General features: G+C 38.8%; 1 protein-coding gene across 1 annotated transcript in view; it reads right to left on the minus strand.

The window, feature by feature from the left end:
* mvb12bb (multivesicular body subunit 12Bb) overlaps positions 1–2,621 on the minus strand; it is a 68,478-nt gene extending 65,857 nt beyond the window's left edge. The window contains exons 1-3 of the mRNA XM_052564320.1: positions 2,608–2,621; positions 1,907–2,077; positions 1,652–1,824 (exon numbers count right to left, since the gene is read on the minus strand). Of these exons, the coding sequence (XP_052420280.1) occupies positions 1,652–1,824; positions 1,907–2,077; positions 2,608–2,621 (358 nt within the window). The remainder of the gene's footprint in view (positions 1–1,651; positions 1,825–1,906; positions 2,078–2,607) is intronic.
* Between the last annotated feature and the right edge of the window lie 17,794 nt (positions 2,622–20,415).

Below are 20,415 nucleotides of genomic sequence, written 5' to 3' on the forward strand. Positions count from 1 at the left end.
TCTGCAAGTAATTAAAGGTCAGTTTGGGTTAGGCTACAGTTGCCTGGCTGGAGAGAAGCACTCCTGCTCTCTTTTCCTCTCATCAGCTGTGATGCTTTGCCAAATGTGATTACATCTTTTTTAAGCCATCTGTTTTCTTGGCACTACCAATGCATAAGTTAAAAATGTACCCTCATCACTATTATCGAATACACCATCGCAACTCTGTTGCCTTTAATCAAGCAAGCTATGGTGTTCATTTTTACACTAATGTAATACTGCTTAAGGAGACTAAACGGTTTGAATGCTGTTGCGAAATGATTCAATTACATTTATCAGGACTCCACTCGAATCAAAATTAATGTGGACTCAACCTGGCATAATATTTCCCGACATCCTCATTGTTTGATCTTAACCCGAGTTAACAAGGTCAGATTTGTGACCCTGACTCCAGCGGAGGCCAATGATACTCTTTTGCTGATAGATTCAGCTGCCAACCTTGTCTCGGTCACACGCACACTGACATCGCACATGCAGAACTCACATATTCGCACACACATACGCAAGCTTGTGCTCCAGCGTCTGGCAGGAGGTCTGGCTCGCTTCGACTGGCTGCGCCTCGCTGCCCTTGTGCAGCGGTGTGCCAGTTGTGCCTCCCCCCCATCGCTGCGAATGCCACCATCTGGTGAGCCACGTGGACATCATAATCTCCCCTTAATTACATTAGCGCCGCAATCAGTTACTGCATTACAAGGCCCGGCAAAGAGCTTTTAAATCTTGGAGGAAATCATAAATAATTGCACTAAGTACCCGGCGCCAGATGTGCGTGCCAACTTGGCGGGCATGAGATAAATAGTCGCCCCTGCCGATGACGCTGTTCAATATTGGTGGTTTTTTTTGGACGATGTCATCCTTTTTTAGCCTTTGCTCTCTTTGCTCTCTCTCTCCCTCCATCATCCCATAGTCCTCTTGGCTCTCCTTTCTGCCGCTGGCATAAGGAATAGCAAGCGCTTATCGTCCATTAAGATTACGCTGCTGGACCTGTTGCTGCAGTTTTGCAGAGCAGTGGTCATCCGGATATGATCAAGTATCATGTTACTTCTTTGATTGTAGCACTTGTTTGGGAAAAGATTGTATTTATTTGTTTTGAACAATTTTTGGAGTTATCATACGTCATTAATTTTAATTATTACATCATGCATTGCTGCCTTGTCTTGCACCTCATCTGTGTTCGTTTATGTCATGATCACAAATAGATAGTTCATATCTAAATGTTCTGAAGGAGGGTGAATATCATTGTTAAACCAGTGATGAAGTAGTGACATATATTTTCTTTTTGTGATGTACATCTGAGCATCTGACACAGTGGGACGTACAGGGAGCGATGGATCCAATGACGAACATGGACGCTCATCGACGAGCAGCGCGACGCCAAGTGGGTCCTTCGAAGACGTCAGAGTCACGACTGAAGCGGCATATCACGACCTTGATCGCTGAGTCAGGAGAAGCTACCAGAAGCTGCCAAAGAGCGAGTGGATCGAAAAGTAAGGCAATGAAGCGCAAGAAGCCGCCATGACAAAAAGACATTGTGCAGAATCGTGCGTTAGCTGACAGGATCCAAGATGGGCCAGGGAGCCCCCATCAAAGACTAGATTGGCAAGCCCCTACTAACGAGGGATGAACAACAGAGGCAATGGGTCGCACATTTCAAGGAACCATCCACTTCTGCCGACCACCTTCCCAGATGACTTGCTGACACCAGCAGATGACTTAAAGATCGAGGTAGGGCCGATAACCATGGCAGAGATGACGTTGCCGAAACAGGCGCTCAAATCAGCAAAGTCACTGGGTTGGACAAAATCACCACCGAGATGGTCAAGTATGAAGGCCATGACATGGCCAGGGAACTAACGTGCTTACTGAACACCTGTTGGGTGTGACCCACAGTCCCCAGCACAAGGTGAAGAGGAGTTGTCGTCCGCCTCCCAAAGAAGGGTAACCTCTCAGATTGCAACAACTGGCAAGGAACCACTCTGCTTTCCATGCCTGGAAAAGTGCTCTGTCCGGTACCTCGTACAACATATGCACCAGGACAATCCTGCGGCGCACAAGTATTCATCATATGAAACAATTATTGAGCAGAGCCTGGAGTATCAACAGTGGTAGTCGATAAACTTAATCGACTTTACCAGGGCTTTGGACAGTGTTCATAGCATCCTGCGCCAGTTCACTGACCTTTTCCGTGACCTCTACAGCACCTCAAGCTGCTGTGTTTGGACCGAAAACAGCAGTACCTACTACTACCCTATGGAGACCGGGTTCAGGATAGGCTGCATCCTGTCCCCATTCTTGTTCTTATTGGCACTGGACTAGACTCTGTCTACCAACAGAGAAAGGTCTCCGATGGGGACAAATGGAGTAGCTGTTGTATTTCCGACGACATCGCGCTGCTGGCTCCCATCCAACCCGGCTTGGCGAACATGTGACGGCCTTGGAGCAGGAGTCAGCAAAGATTGTGCTCTGAATCAGCAGCTCAAAAACCAAAATCATGCACATCAGATAGACCCACGGACGAGTACCCGTAACTATCGGCAACAGCGTATCGAAGAGGTCAATTGATTTACCTACCTGGGCAGCGTCATCTCGACGGATGGCTACACGGACCACGACGTTGTCTACTGTATTGGAAATGCGGCAATGGTCATGCAACGCCTCCAACCACTATGCAGCATAAATGCCATCGCCCTCAAAACCAAGGCATCTCTGTCATTCCAATGGTGAAACGTGAAAAAGAAAATAATGTACAGTGAGGACTTTGTTCTATGCATCATTTGTTAATTGCATTTTGAGATGTATATTACTGCACCAGTGAAGGCAGATGAACATGAGTTTATAGGGGTTCAAGCAAACTGAAGAAGCACTGCATATGTCACCAGACAGAAGTCTGTTGTTTTGACAGGAAAGTCTAGTTATGACATTTTGAAAAAAAACAAACAAACAAACAAACAAAAAATTAGTATAGGAACCAATTGTCACTATCAAATAGTTGTTTATTATCATGCCTGTTAATAACACACTGGCTGTTTATTAGTACTTATAAAACACATATTCTGCAAGACCATATTCTATATCCCTAATCCTACCAAAAACCTATTTCAACAACTACCTAACCTGCTATTAATAATCAGCAAATTAGTAGTTTAATGAGGCAAAAGTCATAGTTAATGTTTTTTTTTTTTTTCAATCACGAGAATTGGACCTTAAGAAGTGTGAAAAAATTTAACAAAACATAAAATCAAAGATCTAATGTGAATATCTGTAATGTAAAATATATAATATGCATTTAGAAACTACTGTAGATAGGGTGAATTTTCATTCCTTTAATCAATACTAGGCCTCGTATACTAATCATTCATATAATTTGCATTTTTTACTTATGCAGCAAAAGTTCTCACAAGATTTCAGATGGATTCACAAAAAGTGCACACATTCGCTGTTGTACTATTGTAAAAAACTAAACAAAACAAAACAAACAAAAAAACACATGGCACAATATCAAAATCAAATGACATTGATGAAAATAAAAGGATGAACGCATCAATAAAACACACAAAAAGCAAAACAAAATTCATTCTATTATTTATTTATTTATTGGATTCAAAAACAACTAGGGATTTTTCTTCCCTAATGTCAGCACGGTTTGGGGCATACGAAGAGCATGTGGCAGCAGCAAGCAATTTGCACGTAATGCACCAATAAATAATTATTATAGAAGTATAATATGATATTAAATAATTGTTACAGTCACATATGTATTATTGTATCTGTGTTAGTGTTGCATGTCCACAGTTCCATAAATACAAATAAAATGCAAACTTAATTTAGAGCTGTAGCACAAAAAGAGGTGCTACAGTGACAAATGGTCAATTATACAGTAAACAATTGTCTTTTTTCTAATTGCTTTCTTATCTCACAGTTTGCTAATTGTTGAAAATAATGACAAATATCCAAATTCGACACTCGTCATTTTTAAAAGTCCTCATGAACTATAATGTCTGGCAAGAGGATGCAGCCCAGAGAATGATTCATTGGACCTGAATCGACTGATTCACAATTATTCGCTTATTGTGAAAACACAAACGACTGTAGCATTCATCATATTCAGATGAGGCAGTAAAATAAATGATGCTTGAGGAGCAGACTGCCTTTGGCATTTGTGAAAGAAAGAAAGAAAGAAAGAAAAAAGAAAGAAAGAAAGAAAGAAAGAAAGAAAGAAAGAAAGAAAGAAAGAAAGAAAGTCTATGTGTTGGAGAAAGTGATGTTGACCTGTCAAGTTAATTTTCATCATTAAAGCAGTATGGCTCGTAATTATGAAACAGATTATAATTCACTATTAATTTGATTCAGCTCTTTTTTTCAGCCATGATGATTCAGAAACTAATTCTATACATCTAGCCTTGTATATGTACTGTGTGTGTGTGCGTGTGTGCGTGACCAGAGGCACTTTACCTCCTCTCATTTGCTTTCATTCCAGACAGACCCTTGTTAGAACAAAAACCAGAGGGGTTGACGAAGGAGAATTCCAGGTATTGACTAAATATATCTTTTCATTTATCATAATTTCTCCTTCCCACTTTGTCGCAGCTTCACTGTTTAAGGAAGATGGATGACACAAGATGTTGTCTTGCCTTTCAGACTCTTTCTGCTTGGGTAAGTGTGTCCAATGCGGAATTATTTTGCCAGTTTATTACTCTCCAGTAAGCGGCTGTCACTGTGTTCCCACTCGTGTCACTTCCTGTTCAAGCCTGTGTAAGGGCTTATCTGAGTGGCATCAGCTGTCAGATGGCTTGTCAACCATTGTGAGTCTATAGAAACATAGCTGCAATGGATCCCAATTGTAAATCAGCATTTAAATGGAGCGTACTTTTAAATATTTGTGTTTTTCTGCTCTCATGAGCCTCATACATTTAGGGCCTGCACTTATTAAAATAGACAGTTATTTTTAGCAAACACTGAAATCAATGCAACCGGAGCATGTAAAAGTGAATGTTTATTAACTTTATGTGGCTGGTGTATTGTAAACTAATATTACTGATTCGGAAATGTGGCATGTTCAGGTGCCAATCATCCAGACGGCAAGATACCAAAATAAACTTTAGTTGTTGGAGTTGGATAGCAACCCTTGTGAAAAAGAAGTACACTTTAGCATACAGTACATTTAAAAATATTATTAATTGCAGAGTTATAATGCTTTAAATTTAAGGAAAATGTTATTATAGGTTATATTATGGTTTGAATTTATATTATATGTAAATAGATGAACTTCATAATGCTTTTTGGACCCACTTAAGTAGGACTGATATCTTTATGTAATTTCAGAGTTAATTCTATTTTTTTTTTTTTTAGTTAACACACACACTAATAAGTGTACTTCTTACATTAGCATTAGCATCTGCTTTAGCATAGTCACAGAAGTAAACAATGGCCCACTCTCCCACTCTGTATATCCAATCGGATAGATATCCAATCAAGATGCTGGAAGTGTAAACCAGCCAAGAAAAACTCTACACATCTTTATTTATACTCTTAAATTATGTATAACATAGAGTTTGAAAACTGCAGTGTTGCCCTTAAATCCCTCCAGTGTCTCCCGTACTCTTTCTCCCTGTGCCACAAGGGCAGCCATTAATATCACAGGGGGACGATTCCCCTGGTACTGTGACTTATGAGAGGGGGTCTCGCTCGCTACTGTGACACAGACCCTGCTGGAGTGGAGAGTCGTGGAAAACGCTGACTTCCTCATAAACCAGACATGAACCCCAACCATCTGCTCCAACCCTAGTTACCTTCAACTACTGGTCTTACTGCTATCACCTGTAATACTTCATCACAGAGCAGCTCTACAGTCAGCAGTTCGCAGCACCCAACTTTTATTTCAACTCCTAGCATTTTCTAGAGTGCACCTGTTTCTCTCAGAAGGTCAGTAACTAATGTGGTTCGCCTGATTATAAAGTTAAGCAGTGTTTAGCATATAGAACTTGGTATTTCAGCACACACAGAGATTGTTGTTTTATGTTTGACAAGAAAATACTATTTCAGTCTTTCTATTTCAAAAAGTGTTACTTGCTGATTCTTTTTTTCTTCCCCCAGTCAGTACACTACTGTTCATAAGTTTGTGGCTGGCAAGATTTTTTTATGGTTTTGAAAGTGTCTGTTGCTCACCAAGGCTGAATTCATGTGATAAAAAGTACAGTACAAATAGAAATATGTACACAAAAATTCCTTTCTTCAATCCAGTATTACAAAGCATGTGCAAGCAGTCTTCCAATATATAACATGATATATAATACACAATACATGGATAGATGGAGGAAACCAGAAAAATGTGTTTGTGCTGTGCTTAATTACCATATGTTTAGAATTTCCACCTCAGAAGTCTTGGTTGAAAACAACCCTATTAACTCAAACTGGCAACTAGTCCAGGATATTTTGTCACTGAAAACTTTACTTCATTGTATTTCATAGCTTTGCCCGAATTGCAATCTATTACCCAATTAAAAAGCAGTAACATTTGGTAGCCATAAATCTATCAACAAAACAGAGACAAACAAAAGCTGAATAAAAACAAGACTGCAAAAGAAATGCCAAAGTGACTGTTCACCAATAAACTTAAAAGAAATTGTTGGGAGTCCTCCAGTAAAAATTACATTCCGGGGTAAAATACATGTTTTCTTTTTTTGTTTTTTTTTTTATGTTCCCCAAATTAAATGAGCAAAAATGTAACATTTTTAGGGCTAAATATCCCGTTATTGGGGTCGCTTGGAGCCGCGGACATGAAAAACAACAAAGATTTTAAATCCAGTTTTCTATCATTTTTTTAAATCATAAGTTATGGTATTATAAAATCCAAAGTGAGTTTGACCTCACATAGCACATAATCTCTATCACACACAACAGCAATGATCACAAATAGTCTGTCAATTACCATTGCATTTAACACTAACAATGCCACACTAACCTCACACACAAACATTCATGCACATCCGCACGAATTCAGCCAGACTCTCCGTAACCCCCTTCCCAAACTCGCCCAACATCTTCCCCTCGGCATTGTGTTATTTCCATTATTATTAATATCTGCCAGCTTAATTTTCAGCCCTGTCATAACGTGACAGCCTAAATGACTAGAGACAATCGCTTATTGATAACTTTCCCAGCAAACCTGCCACTGGAGCCAGCTGATCGGGCTGCTCTCTCACGCTGCGGGCGTCTCACATGGTTGAGATAATGGGCCACTGCTCCCATGCTGAAACAGATTGAATGTGCAGTCAGTCACTGTCTTACTGAATCATACTCCAGTCTATCAGACAGACAGACTCAGATTATCATTTTACTGAGGTGGGGGCAGAAAGAGAGCGAGGGAGCGGGAGAGAGACAAAGATACCGTGCATTATGTCATTCAATTTTGTGTTCATCCTGGTTTCACATTTAAGCCCGAGACATCAGACTGAACATGTTAAGCGAGATTCCGATATTCGATATTCAATTCCGCCTCCGAATTCCTGATTCGTGATGAATGTCTTCCTCTGTCAAGTGCCCCGTCACTCACATCGGTGGAGAAATCTCTATTATGATAGCCGACGTTGCTGCACTACTCTGTCAAAATCAAAGTTAACAGATCGGGTGTCAATAGGACACCATGCATCCGCTCGCTCACTCATTGTCAAACCCGAGAGCCTGTATGACACATAGACAGATATTTCTACAGCTACACAGGTCCAAAAATGTCTCAGTAGCAGTAGGCTGGACTAGACCAGTAATGGACCAGTTTTCCGCTAGTGTCAGGACTCCGGTGATGTACCTTCTGCCCTGACAACTTTCACTGAGAGAAAAAAGTGCTGACTTTATGAAAGATGAATAAACTGATAAACAAACAGACCGTTAGACTCTGTCTCCGCTGAAATCCAGGGGGAAGTTTTTGAAAGTTTTACCACACTATAGTGAAAGGTGATTAATAATACATTAGGATTAGAGAACCAGACTGGATGTGAGATATAGGAGAAATATGGGACACAAATACAACAAAAGAATACTTTGTATTTATATAAATTTATGTAGGCTATATAATATGTGTATATATACTGTATACAGAAGCTGGACGTTTGCAGGAAAACAACTGCACTTTACTCCCTGTCAGCCTCTTTGTTTTGAAAGAGGGAGGTTTTATTTGTTTTAGAGGGTCGAGAGGAGCTAAGAGAGGAAAGTAATTGGCACGGAGGTGTAAAATTCACCCTCTTCAGTGCCAGCTGTTTAAAATATGGATGGTGTTGTTTGATTTTTTTTTTTGGTTTCTGCTGGATTCTGCAGGGTTGTGAGCCATATTACTCTGACCTTTTTTTGAAAAACTAGAGAAGTAAACAAAACTATACAATGATGGTTTCTCTTGTGGCCTGAAGTTTTTGAGAATTTTCTTTTCTTTTCTTTTTTTTTGAGGTTTTGTGAGATCTGACTTTTGGTAGCTGCTCAGTGATGCTCCAGGGTTCTAATAAGAGATCTACACTACTTTTGAGAACAAATTTCACAAATGATGAGCTGCTTTTAGAAAACTGAAAGGTGACATGAAATCATTAAATCCATATTAGATATAGCACGGTCAATTATCATAATTTTTTTTTTTATAGCCACTTTCATTTGATTAAGTTCAATTGATGATTTCATACCTGAATTATGATTTCATATTTTTATTCAGACAAATATCAAATCTGTTTTTAAACTTAAAGCTACGGTAGGTAACTTTTGACGCTCTAGCGGTTAATAAACAGAACTGCTTGCGTCTTGCGGAAGAACATCGTAGCCGGAACTACTTCTCTCTGTTTATGTCTATGAAGAATCACAAAGGTACTGGGTTACTCCGCCGCGGTACTCCCGAAGCAATCTAAAATAGTCTGAATATAAACACTTATAGGTGCACCCTAGTGATTCAGGACAAGCTAAAAACACGGTTTGGAAAATGGATTCATGGTGTACTCGCTTATTATATACATTTTTCTACATTTTAACACAAACAAAGTTATGGACCGCAGCTCTGATTGGTTGTTTCTTACCGGGAGCGGACAACTTTCTGCAAATGGCAATAGGACCACTGGGAGGAGCCAGAGGAGCTTGATTTTTTCACAGATTATCTGTCTCATATTCTACTGTCAGGACATAATGACAGGTTTAACAAATATGTAAAAAATATATTTTTACAAAAGTTACCTACTGCAGCTTTAATGTTTAAATTGTATAACACACACACACACACACACACACACACACACACACACACACACACACACGTATAGACAACAAAGAAATTAGAAGTTAATAGTACTTTTTTTCTTCATACGTTTTTCTTTTTTTTTTTTTTTTTTACTTCAGATGATGCATTTTTACTTGAATTATGATTTTTTTTTTCATTCAATTTCATCTAATTCAGTTTGGTTTTACACACACACACACACACACACACATTTTAGTTCAACTGATGAGTTCATAATCTTATAAAATATTTTATGTATTTTCTATATTGTAAACTTAATATGTATATCTAGACTTGTTTTCTTCATGTAATAAATGAATGAATCAAGCAATCTATAATTTTTTACAACACAATAAATAAATATTTTTTGAATGAATGAATGAATGTAGTACTATTATGATTTCAAATATCTGATAACGGAAAAATTACTTTAGCTTGAATATTTTGGGTAAACATGCCCTAATCGTATTTAATATCATGGTGGGTGGTATCTGCTACGATCATGTGACATCACTAAACACTTTCCCTGTGTATTGGCTAGCTCTGTCACACCATTACACTAATCTTCATCTGCTTGATTTGATTCTCTCCCCGACATCCCTTTGTTAAGTCTTGCATAAATGCATGGATAACAAAATTATTAAATTAAAGGGAAGGCCCTTGACGTTGCTCACTGTCGCCTTAAATCATGCATGAACGTGATAATTATCCAGGCAAGGCTAAGAAGGGCCCATCACGACTGCTTTAAATCCAATAAACGTCCTGACCCGATCATTAGAATTGACCATCTATCAGGACCATCGAGTTGAACATTGTCGTTAGACGTCACTTATAATCCCTCTTGATCAGCACTAATTACACATAGCGGGAGGGAGTGACCAATATTTTCAGTCGACGAGCCACAGGAGGCATATGTGGGTTTAGCTTTAGCTACACAAGATTCTTCAGGTTGGAGATAATGATGCTGAACACATTTTAAAAGTCTTCAGCTTGAAATAAAAAAAGAACTCGGTGGTGCTTATATGGTTTCAGGTGACAGCAGCTTGGCAGAATGTCTTTGTTCACAGGGAAGATGGCTTGACTACAGGCAGTTTTTAGTTCTCTCTCAATGTGAAGTAAGTCGTGATCATTTTGGGTATGAAAAAGAGAAATTATTTTTTTTTTTTTCATATTTTTGAAAGCCTACTGAAATTTTGAACTAAACTCCAGCCAGTAATGAATAGAAGTATTCATTGTTATTATTACATTTACATTTACATCTAGCCATTTAGCAAATGCTTTTATCCAAAGTGACTTACAAAATGAGGACAATGGAATTAAAATAAAATATGCAATGATATGCAAGTACAATTACAAGTCTCAGTTAGCTTATTGCAGTACACGTAGCAAGTTTTTTTTTTTATTCTATAAAAAAAGAAAAATAAAGGAATAGAAAAAGAATATAGCAAGCTAGTGTTAGAGGCATTTTTGCTTCTGTTAATTGTATAATAAATAAAAAGGAAAATAGATAGAAAACAAAAAAAAATTGAAAAGCTATTTTTTAAAGTAAACAAAATAATACAGTGCAAGTCTAAAAGGGAATTTTTTTTAAAGAATAGAATTAGAATGGAGAGTGCTAGAGTTAGAGGGTCAAACAGAGATGGAAGAGATGTGTTTTTGCAGAATTGAGTTGGGCAGGTCATTCCACCAGGAGGGAACAATTAATGTAAACGTCCGTGAAAGTGATTTTGTGCCTCTTTGGGATGACACAATAAAGCAATGTTCACTTGCAGAACACAAGCTTCTAGAGGGCACATAAGTCTGAAGTATTGAATTTAGGTAAAGGTGTGCAGAGCCAGTGGTGGTTTTATAGGCAAACATTAATGCCTTGAATTTAATGCGAGCAGCTAATGGTAGCTAGTGCAAACTGATAAACAGAGGTGTGACGTGCATTCTTTTCAGCTCATTAAAAAAAAGTATCTTGCGGCCACGTTCTAAATTAATTGTAAAGGTTTGATAGAACTGACTGGAAGACCTGGCAAGAGAGCATTGCAATAGTCCAGCCTGGACAGAATAAAAGCTTGAACATTGAATTGTGAAGCATGTTTCAAAAGAAATGGTCTGATGTTAAATGTTAACTAAAGCAAATGTGCAGGACCGGGCAGTTTTAGAAAAGTGTGAAGCTGAGTGTCATAAGCATAGCAGTGATATGAAAATCCATGTTTCTGAATGACAGAACCTAGTGAAACCATGTAGACAGAGAAAAGAAGTGGTCCAAGAACTGAGCCCTGAGGCACCCTAGTAGTTAGATGTTGCGACTTGGACACCTCACCTCTCCAAGATACCTTAAAGGACAATAATAATAATAATAATAATTCTTTACATTTATATAGCGCTTTTCTAGACACTCAAAGCGCTTTACATAGACAGGGGGTATCTCCTCATCCACCACCAGTGTGCAGCATCCACCTGGATGATGCGACGGCAGCCATATTGCGCCAGAACGCTCACCACACACCAGCTTACTGGTGGAGAGGAGACAGAGTGATGAAGCCAATCAGTAGATATGGGGATTATTAGGAGGCCATGATGGTCAGAGACCAATGGGCGAATTTAGCCAGGATGCCGAGGTCACATCTCTACTCTTTCCGAAAGACATCCTGGGATTTTTAATGACCACAGAGAGTCAGGACCTCGGTTTAACGTCTCATCCGAAGGACGGTGCTTGTTGACAGTATAGTGTCCCCATCACTACACTGGGGCGCTAGGACCCACACAGACCACAGGGTGAGCACCCCCTGCTGGCCTCACTAGCACCTCTTCCAGCAGCAACCTAGTTTTCTCAGGAGGTCTCCCATCCAGGTACTGACCAGGCTCAGCCCTGCTTAGCTTCAGTGGGAAACCGGTCTTGGGCTCTAGGGTGATATGGCTGCCGGCCTATCTGAAAGGTAAGACTCAAACCACTGGAGTGCTTTTCCTGAGATGTCCTTTGCCAGTAGGGTTGATAGGATCTGGTGATTAACCATATCAAAAGCAGCTGACAGATCCAGCAAGAAAAGTATTGAAGATTTGAAATAAGCTCTTTTCAGTCTTAGGGCTTCAACAACTGAGAGCAAGGCAGTCTCAGTTGAATGTGCACTTTTGGAACCAGACTGGTTGCTGTGGAGGAGGTTGTTCTATGTGAGAAAGACAGAGTTGTTTTGGTTAAACACAACTCATTCAAGTGTTTTTGCAATGAAAGGAAGAAGGGAAACTGGTCTGTAGTTCTGTAAAAGAGATTGGTTAAGGCTGGGTTTCTTAAGTAGTGGGGTTATACAAGCCTGTCTAAATGCTGAGGGAAAAACACCAGTGTGAAGGGATATGTACTGATTGTTTTAATCAGATAGTCAAGGGGCAGAAGGGGTGATTCAGGCTGGCCTGGAAGACAAGGGACAGAAAGTGTCTAAACAGGATGTAACAGTGGAGCAGATTATCAGTAGCATTGTTAGCATTAAGAGATGCTAACAAATTAGGAGGAGGAAGTGAAGATGAAACTATAGCAGATAGCTGGGAGTGTGAGAGTGAGCGTAGGTTACGTTGAAAGATGACATGTGGAGGGGTATGTGTTGTGTCAGGAACCATGTTGAGGTTAAGAGTGAGAAGGAAGTGATCCAAGGTGTTCAGTGGAGTAACCAGCATATGATCAGTGGAGCAGTGTCATGTGTAAATAAGGTACACTTGGTTGCCTCTTTTGTGAGTAGCTGTAATTAACACTCTCTTGAGATCAAAATAAGCAAGCAGAGTTTGGAAGTCTGCAGCCTGGGGTTTATCTAGGTAGCTGTTGAAGTCTTCAAGCTTAAGGGAGTACCATCCTCAGGAAAGGTTGAGAGCAGCACATCTAATTAATCCAAGAAGTTACCTTGTGGTCCTGGGGGTTGATAAATACAAACCTGATTCCAAAAAAGTTGGGACACTGTACAAATTGTGAATAAAAACAATGCAATGATGTGTAAGTTTAAAATGTAAATATTTTATTCAGAGTACAACATAGATGACATATCAAAAGTTTAAAATGAGAAAATTTATAATTTTAAGGTAAAAATAAGTTGATTTAAAATTTCATGGCATTAACACATCTCAAAATAGTTGGGACAAGGCCATGTTTACCACCGTGTGGCATCCCCTCTTCTTTTTATAACAGTCTGCAAACGTCTGGGACTGAGGAGACTCAAGTTGCTCAATTTTAGGAATAGGAATGTTGTCCCATTCTTGTCTAATACAGGCTTCTAGTTGCTCAACTGTCTTAGGTCTTCTTTGTCACATCTTCCTCTTTATGATGCGCCAAATGTTTTCTATGGGTGAAAGATCTGGACTGCAGGCTGGCCATTTCCTTCTTCTACACAGCCATGATGTTGTAATTGTTCGAGCATGTGGTCTGGCATTATCATGTTGGAAAATGCAAGGTCTTCACTGAAAGAGACAACATCTGGATGGGAGCACATGTTGTTCTAGAACTTGTAAATATACCTTTCAGCATTGATGGTGCCTTTCCAGATGTGATAGCTACCCATGCTACACACATTCATGCAACCCCATACCATCAGACATGCAGGCTTATGAACTGAGCACTGATAACTACTTGGGTTGTCCTTGTCCTCTTTAGTCTGGATGACATGGCGTCCCAGTTTTCCAAAAAGAACTTCAAATTTTAATTCGTCTGACCACAGAACAGTTTTCCACTTTGCCATAGTCCATTTTAAATGATCCTTGACCCAGAGAAAAACACCTGCGCTTCTGGATAATGTTTAGATATGGGTTCTTTTTTGACCTATAGAGATTTAGCTGGCAACAGCGAATGGCACGGTGGATTGTGCTCAATGACGATGTTTTCTGGAAGTATTCCTGAGCCAATGTTGTGATTTCCATTATAATAGCATTCCTGTATGTGATGCGGTGCTGTCTAAGGGCCCGAAGAACAAGGGCATCCAATATGGTTTTCTGGCCTTGACCCTTATGCACAGAGATTGTTCCAGATTCTCTAAATCTTTGGATGATATTATGCACTGTAGATGATGATAACTTCAAACTCCTTTCTGATATTGCTCCACTATTTTTCACCGCAGCATTAGGGGAATTGGTTATCCTCTGCCCATCTTGACTTCTGAGAGATACTGCCACTCTGAGAGGCTCTTTTTATACCCAACCATGTTACCAATTGACCTAATAAGTTGCAAATTGGTCCTCCAGCTGTTCCTTATATGTACATTTAACTTTTCCGGCTTCTTATTCGATTTCATATCTGAATTATGATATTTGACATGTTATCTATATTCTATTGTGAATAAAATATAAGTCTATGAGATTTCTAAATTATTCCATTCCTTTTTTTTTACTTTTTTGGAATCGGGTTTGTACAAAATGGATTTTAAAAGGGTGGGTAATAGGGACTGAATGTGATTCAAAGGAGCTATTAATACCCAGAAAAGGTAAAGGAATAAATGTTCATTCATTAGAGATAAACAGACCAGTACATCAATCATTTAGTCTTGAATGACTAGCAATAGATGTAATAAAATCTCCTTTGTTTACTGTAGACTGATGATCCCAGAGACCAATAGAAAAATAAAATAGTGCATAAGCAGACATAGGCAAAGTGTGCAGGTTGTTAGGATTGCACTACCTATAGTGTGTGATGTGTTGTTTGTGACTGGGAATAGTAGTAGGGATATGGAAACACATAGTAAGAGTTGGTCGACATGAGTTGGAGTTGAAGCAAGGTGTAGAAAAGGGGATAATTTAAAATTGATACTTATGTCCCTTGCCATGGCCCCACACGGTTGAGTCCATGATCTTTAAAATCTTCGGGCTTCACAAAACGGTTGCCGTGGTATACTAAACTTTTTTATACCTGTTTGACAAAACAGAAGTTTAATTCAGCTGAACACACTTTACTAGGGCTAAGGAAGCGCACGGCACTGACAAGGTATGCGATAGAGTATGGGACCTAACATAACTTCAGCAATTCCTATTAATTTAATTTATTAATGTATAATATATATTATTAATTGCAAATTATTATTATAATTATTATTAACAACTTTTTTTATTATTAAAAATCATTTTATTATAAGTTTTAGAATTATTATTAATTATATATTTTTTTATTTTGTAATTTATATTATATTATATATTATATATTAATTATAACATTATATAAATACACACACACACACACACAAAAACACACACTATATTACTATATTATTATTATTATTATTATTATATTATTTTTATTATTTAATTATAAATTATAAATACATACTTTTATATACTGTAAAACACAATCATGTTGCTAATATTTTATAAGGAGAGGGTTACCTCAAAGAGAAGGAAGTGAACTGAAATCACAAGACACGCTAAATACTAACTTTCTCTATATAATATACTTAAAATTGATAGCTATACAAAAAGAATGAGTAAAAAGTAAAATACAATTCAGAATTGCATCTTTTCTGATTGTATGATCTAACACTTTCCAGCAGTAGCGGTTTTAGGCACGGGCGAACCGGGCAGCCGCACGGGGCGTCATTTTTTCGTGACACATTGGGGGCGGCAGCACGAGCAGATAAACAAAAAATCCTCTGTGTCGCGAAGCGGTTTTTCGTCATTTATATCATTTCACTGTGTGTGGAATTGGCAAATTGGCGCTCCCTGCAGCTGCCGGCGCCCCTGCTTGCTGAAAATATCCACTGAAGCTTTGTGTTGTGAGAGAAGTGTAAGGGAGTGGGGCGAGAGGCGCGTGCGACGTTTCACCTCTGGGTCTCTCTCAAATGGAACGGACAGGGCGGGGGTGGACGGGGACGGGGGATCCACACTAGTAATATAATTAATAATAGACTAAAGTCAGTCACACACCTCGACTTTCTTCCAAATAACGCACATTTCATTCATAATGTTATAATACAGGCCTATAGTTCCTGCAAATGAAACTAGGTAATACAAAACGATTATGCGGTCATCAGGGTGAATTGGTTTAGTCTTGACTTCTGGTCCTGAGTGACAGTTGGGGGGATGGGAAATCTGTTGATTGTCGAGTGCCAAATAAACAGAGATGGAGAAGAAAAGGTCAAAGCCAGGTGCCCAATTTCGAAAAAAAAGAAAAGAAGAAGAGGAGAAACGAGCAAAAGATAAAGGTATGCAACTATTGTCTCTGTATGATTACAGTATCCATTTCATGAATGAAGGGCTAATGTTAATTGGTGGTGGGTATAACTCTTTGTTAACCTTTTTGCTATGATGCTTGCTATGCTTATACAACAATAATTTGGTTTCAACTCAATCACGAGATCTAATTTATAATATTGTGCTTTGCAATAAAACTGTTAAAAGTTCAGTTATCATTTCCATCAGTTGGTTTAACATTAGGCCCTGTAAATAACCAACGGCATTTTATTTGCTACACAGTATGCTAAGTATTGTTTCCTGAGTATAGTTTTACAAGTCATAACTAAAAGTGTGTCATGCGTATAATTTGAGGCAGTGACCTAATGGCACCTCCATGAAAGTTAGATTGATATACAAATTTTGGTTGAAAAATATCCTGAAACCCAAAAAGTTTTTGTTTTTGCCTATACATATAATTTAAAGTCATTTTATTTTTTACAACAACTGAGTCCCAGTGACCATAGCATAACGTGAATAAAATATAATTTTTCAATGTATTTTTTTACTATTTGTTTCTATGCTCTAAAAAATTTGATGACTTGGGGGAAAAATGAAATAAATAAATGTATTTATTTTCCGGGTCTAGGAGGATATAGCGTTTAATGACAGACATTTAGTGTGTAAGAGCATGTTTAGGTAACCCTTCTATTATGTTTTGAGTCAATTTGACCCTAGGCTGTTTTAGCTTTATAAAACATTATCCTATGGTCTTTTGATTTCAAATGCAGTTAAATTGCAATTTCAGGGGCACTTCTAAAATATTTTGGAGCATCCTCTGCCACTGGTCAGGATGAGCCAACCACCTCCTCCGCTACACATATGTCTCCACAAATATCTGATATTGAGGATGAAGACCTCTTTGCCTCTACTTCTACCCAGCATGAGCTTTCAGGTGTGCATATTGTGTGTGTGTGTATGTGTGTATGTGTGTGTGTGTGGGCTACAAGACAACTGCAATTTAATGTAATTTTAATATTTCTGATAATTTATGAGTAGGACTGTGTTTTTTCACTGCTATGTGTTTTGAGTAATATGCCAATATGCTGTCTGATAGAAATGCCTGGAGCTGAACCCCCACTGAGCCCCACCGGCCCTCACATCTGACTGACAGGATTCGGACTGAGCTGGTTCACAGAGGACCAAGTAAAGTGCCACCTGGCTTTGTTTTCCGTAGGAATGAGAGTAATGGGAGAAGTTGCCACCACTAATATTTTAAGAAGACATTAGTAAGTGGTGAAAAGATGGCAAGAAGTTGGCTGATTTATTCAATTAAGAACAACAGCCTCTTTTGCTTCTGCTGCAAATTGTTTTCCAAGAGGAACATCAATTTAACAAGTGCAGGAATGGCAAATTGGAAACATGCATGCAATGATCTCACATCATATGAAAACAGTTGTTATAATAAAATATTGCTGTTTGTGCAGAACTTTGTTTGCTATTTTGTTTTTGTGTGTGTTTGGGGGGGGGGGAGGCGCTCGAAAGGGGTCTCGCCCAGGGTGTATTTCAATGTAGAACCGCCACTGCTTTCCAGATTTTGAAGTCAAACTTAATAGGAAATCATACCTCAAAGAACACAAATGTCAGGTCAAAGACTAACAACTAACCTGTTGATCTAAAAGTAGCTAACACTTGAATGAACCCTGAATATGGAGGTTTTCAGGACCACATGTGACCCATAGAGCTCGATAGACCACCTAATTAACTCCAACAATAGGAATTCTGAACGCTGGAAGGCTGAACATACAAACAAACTGTGGTTTCCATAATGATTCCTTCAGAGATGGAGGCTGACATTCTGTGTTAACAATCCTGCGGGTCTGGCTTTTGCCTCGCTGGCTGGCACCCCCAGGCCTCGCAATGCAAACAACAACAGAAAACAACATGAACAGCTGCAAGAACAACAACAACAAAGACGTGTCCCCATTTACCCTTCAGCTGGATTTGCGAGTTTGCTGCTTCAGCACCATTAGCATCAGATCCAAGCCATTCTTTTTTACATTTGTGGGTGACAATATTCCACACTGTGCTGGCTCTCGTTAGCCAGAGAGCAAAAGAACAGAGAACAAAAGGGACGAGATTAGTGTGGAGGATGAGTAGGGCCACCAAACTGGCTGCAGTCATACTGCGAGTTCCCCTGCCAGCACAGGCTGTCCGACCTTGGTTTATTGGCTCTCCATTGGGTTTGCGGTCACATTAGATACACCGCCATTCTGCCGCAAACACCCAGAGGAATGCATGGGTGGCGCACGATGGGATTCCGCACACAATCCGGCTTTCATTTCACGTGAGGGCACAAATCTCTGTTCGTCTCAGCCTCTTTTCCTTCATTATCACATAATAAAAGCTGAGATCATACACAGGCAAAACTTGTTTCATTACCCAACTTTATTTTTATTGATCACCAGAATGTAAATCTCTTAACCTCATTTACTCAACTCAAACAGATGTCAGATGGATTTCATTTAGCTCACATAGGTCAAGTCGTAGAGGAACGAGAGACTCAGAGTGAGGAAAAAGAGTAATGTAGGAACGGTGTGAAATAGGAAACAATGGTCACGCCATGTCTGGGACTTCAGAGAGAAGCCCTCTGAGGCTTTTGGATTGTGAAAATCCACATCTCTCCATTTCTCTTTTCTTCTTCTCTCCTCTCTTCCTTAGAAACACTTAGGCAGCACACTATTCGTCTCCAGGCTTTGAGCATTGTTCACGTTCTTTCTGCCTAACGCTTGAAAGCACCCCATTTTTCACTCGACCACTTCCTCGTGGGACCCCAGCCCAGAGAGCAGCATGCAGAGGATATGTTTTATTGGACTGTTGCTGACAAATAAATCTAAATATGTATTTTGGTCATGTTTGCAGGCAGGCGGTGTCCTTAGGGGGTAGAGGTGGGTGATTATCAGCCATAAATAAAAGTAGCAGGTCATTCACATGTGCATACTCTTAAAAGCAGAGAGTAAGACCTGGAGAGTGGGAGGGATTTAAAGAGAGAATATTCCATTTGTGTATTCAAAATCTGAAAATGCATACTTTGCTGTAGGAACTCAGTATATTGCAAGTTGCAGTAAGTAATCAATTTAAAGCAACAGTTTTTCTAAAAGTAAAAATTCTGTCATCATTTACCTTATGATGTTTCAAAGTCACACAGAACACGGAAAAGATATTGCTATAGATGCCATAGATTACCATTCATGTGTTAAAATCAAATTTCTGTACATTCAAAAATTGGTCAGCGACATCTAATATAATCGATTCTTGCATTTGTATCATAATTATGAGACATAGAATACTTTAAAATGAGAAAGTAACAGTATGAGATGTTTAAAGTCAATAAGAAATACTGTTGCAAGTGGGAGATATTAAGTCATATAAAGTCATGATTATGAAAAAGAATTTTGCATTTGTCAAATATTAAGACATGGCGTGTCAATTGAAATCACATTGCTAGACAGCACCATGGTTGAGTATATGCAAACATTTATTTTATTCATTTTATTTTCAACAAATGGCAAAGCAGCCTGGTCATTCTGCTAAACATCTTTTGTGTTTCACAGGAGACAGAAAATGAATCAGGTTTGCAACAACAAAGCTGAGTAAATGGCATAACTTTCATAATTACTCAAACACTTTAATTAGCTGTAATCGTAATTTTAATTAGAAGCATTGCATAAATGATAACACAAAACATTAACAGGAGAGTTTAAAAGGGTCAAATACTCCCTTTTCAACTATTTTTTCTAAAGCATATCATGCTTATTTTTACCCGAATCTTTCTTAAACTCAAATCTTAAATGTGTCAATTCAGTGCCATGGAATCACAGAGGAAGAGATGACCAGCACTTTATTTTACAGTGCTGTTCCTTATGTACATACTATGTACTTATTGAAGTAATTACTATAACTAGGTAACAACTAGGTACTTACCCTGAACCTACCCCTAAACCTAACCCTACCCA

This window comes from Carassius gibelio, chromosome B8, assembly GCF_023724105.1.
Source record: "Carassius gibelio isolate Cgi1373 ecotype wild population from Czech Republic chromosome B8, carGib1.2-hapl.c, whole genome shotgun sequence".
Taxonomy (NCBI): Eukaryota; Metazoa; Chordata; class Actinopteri; order Cypriniformes; family Cyprinidae; genus Carassius; species Carassius gibelio.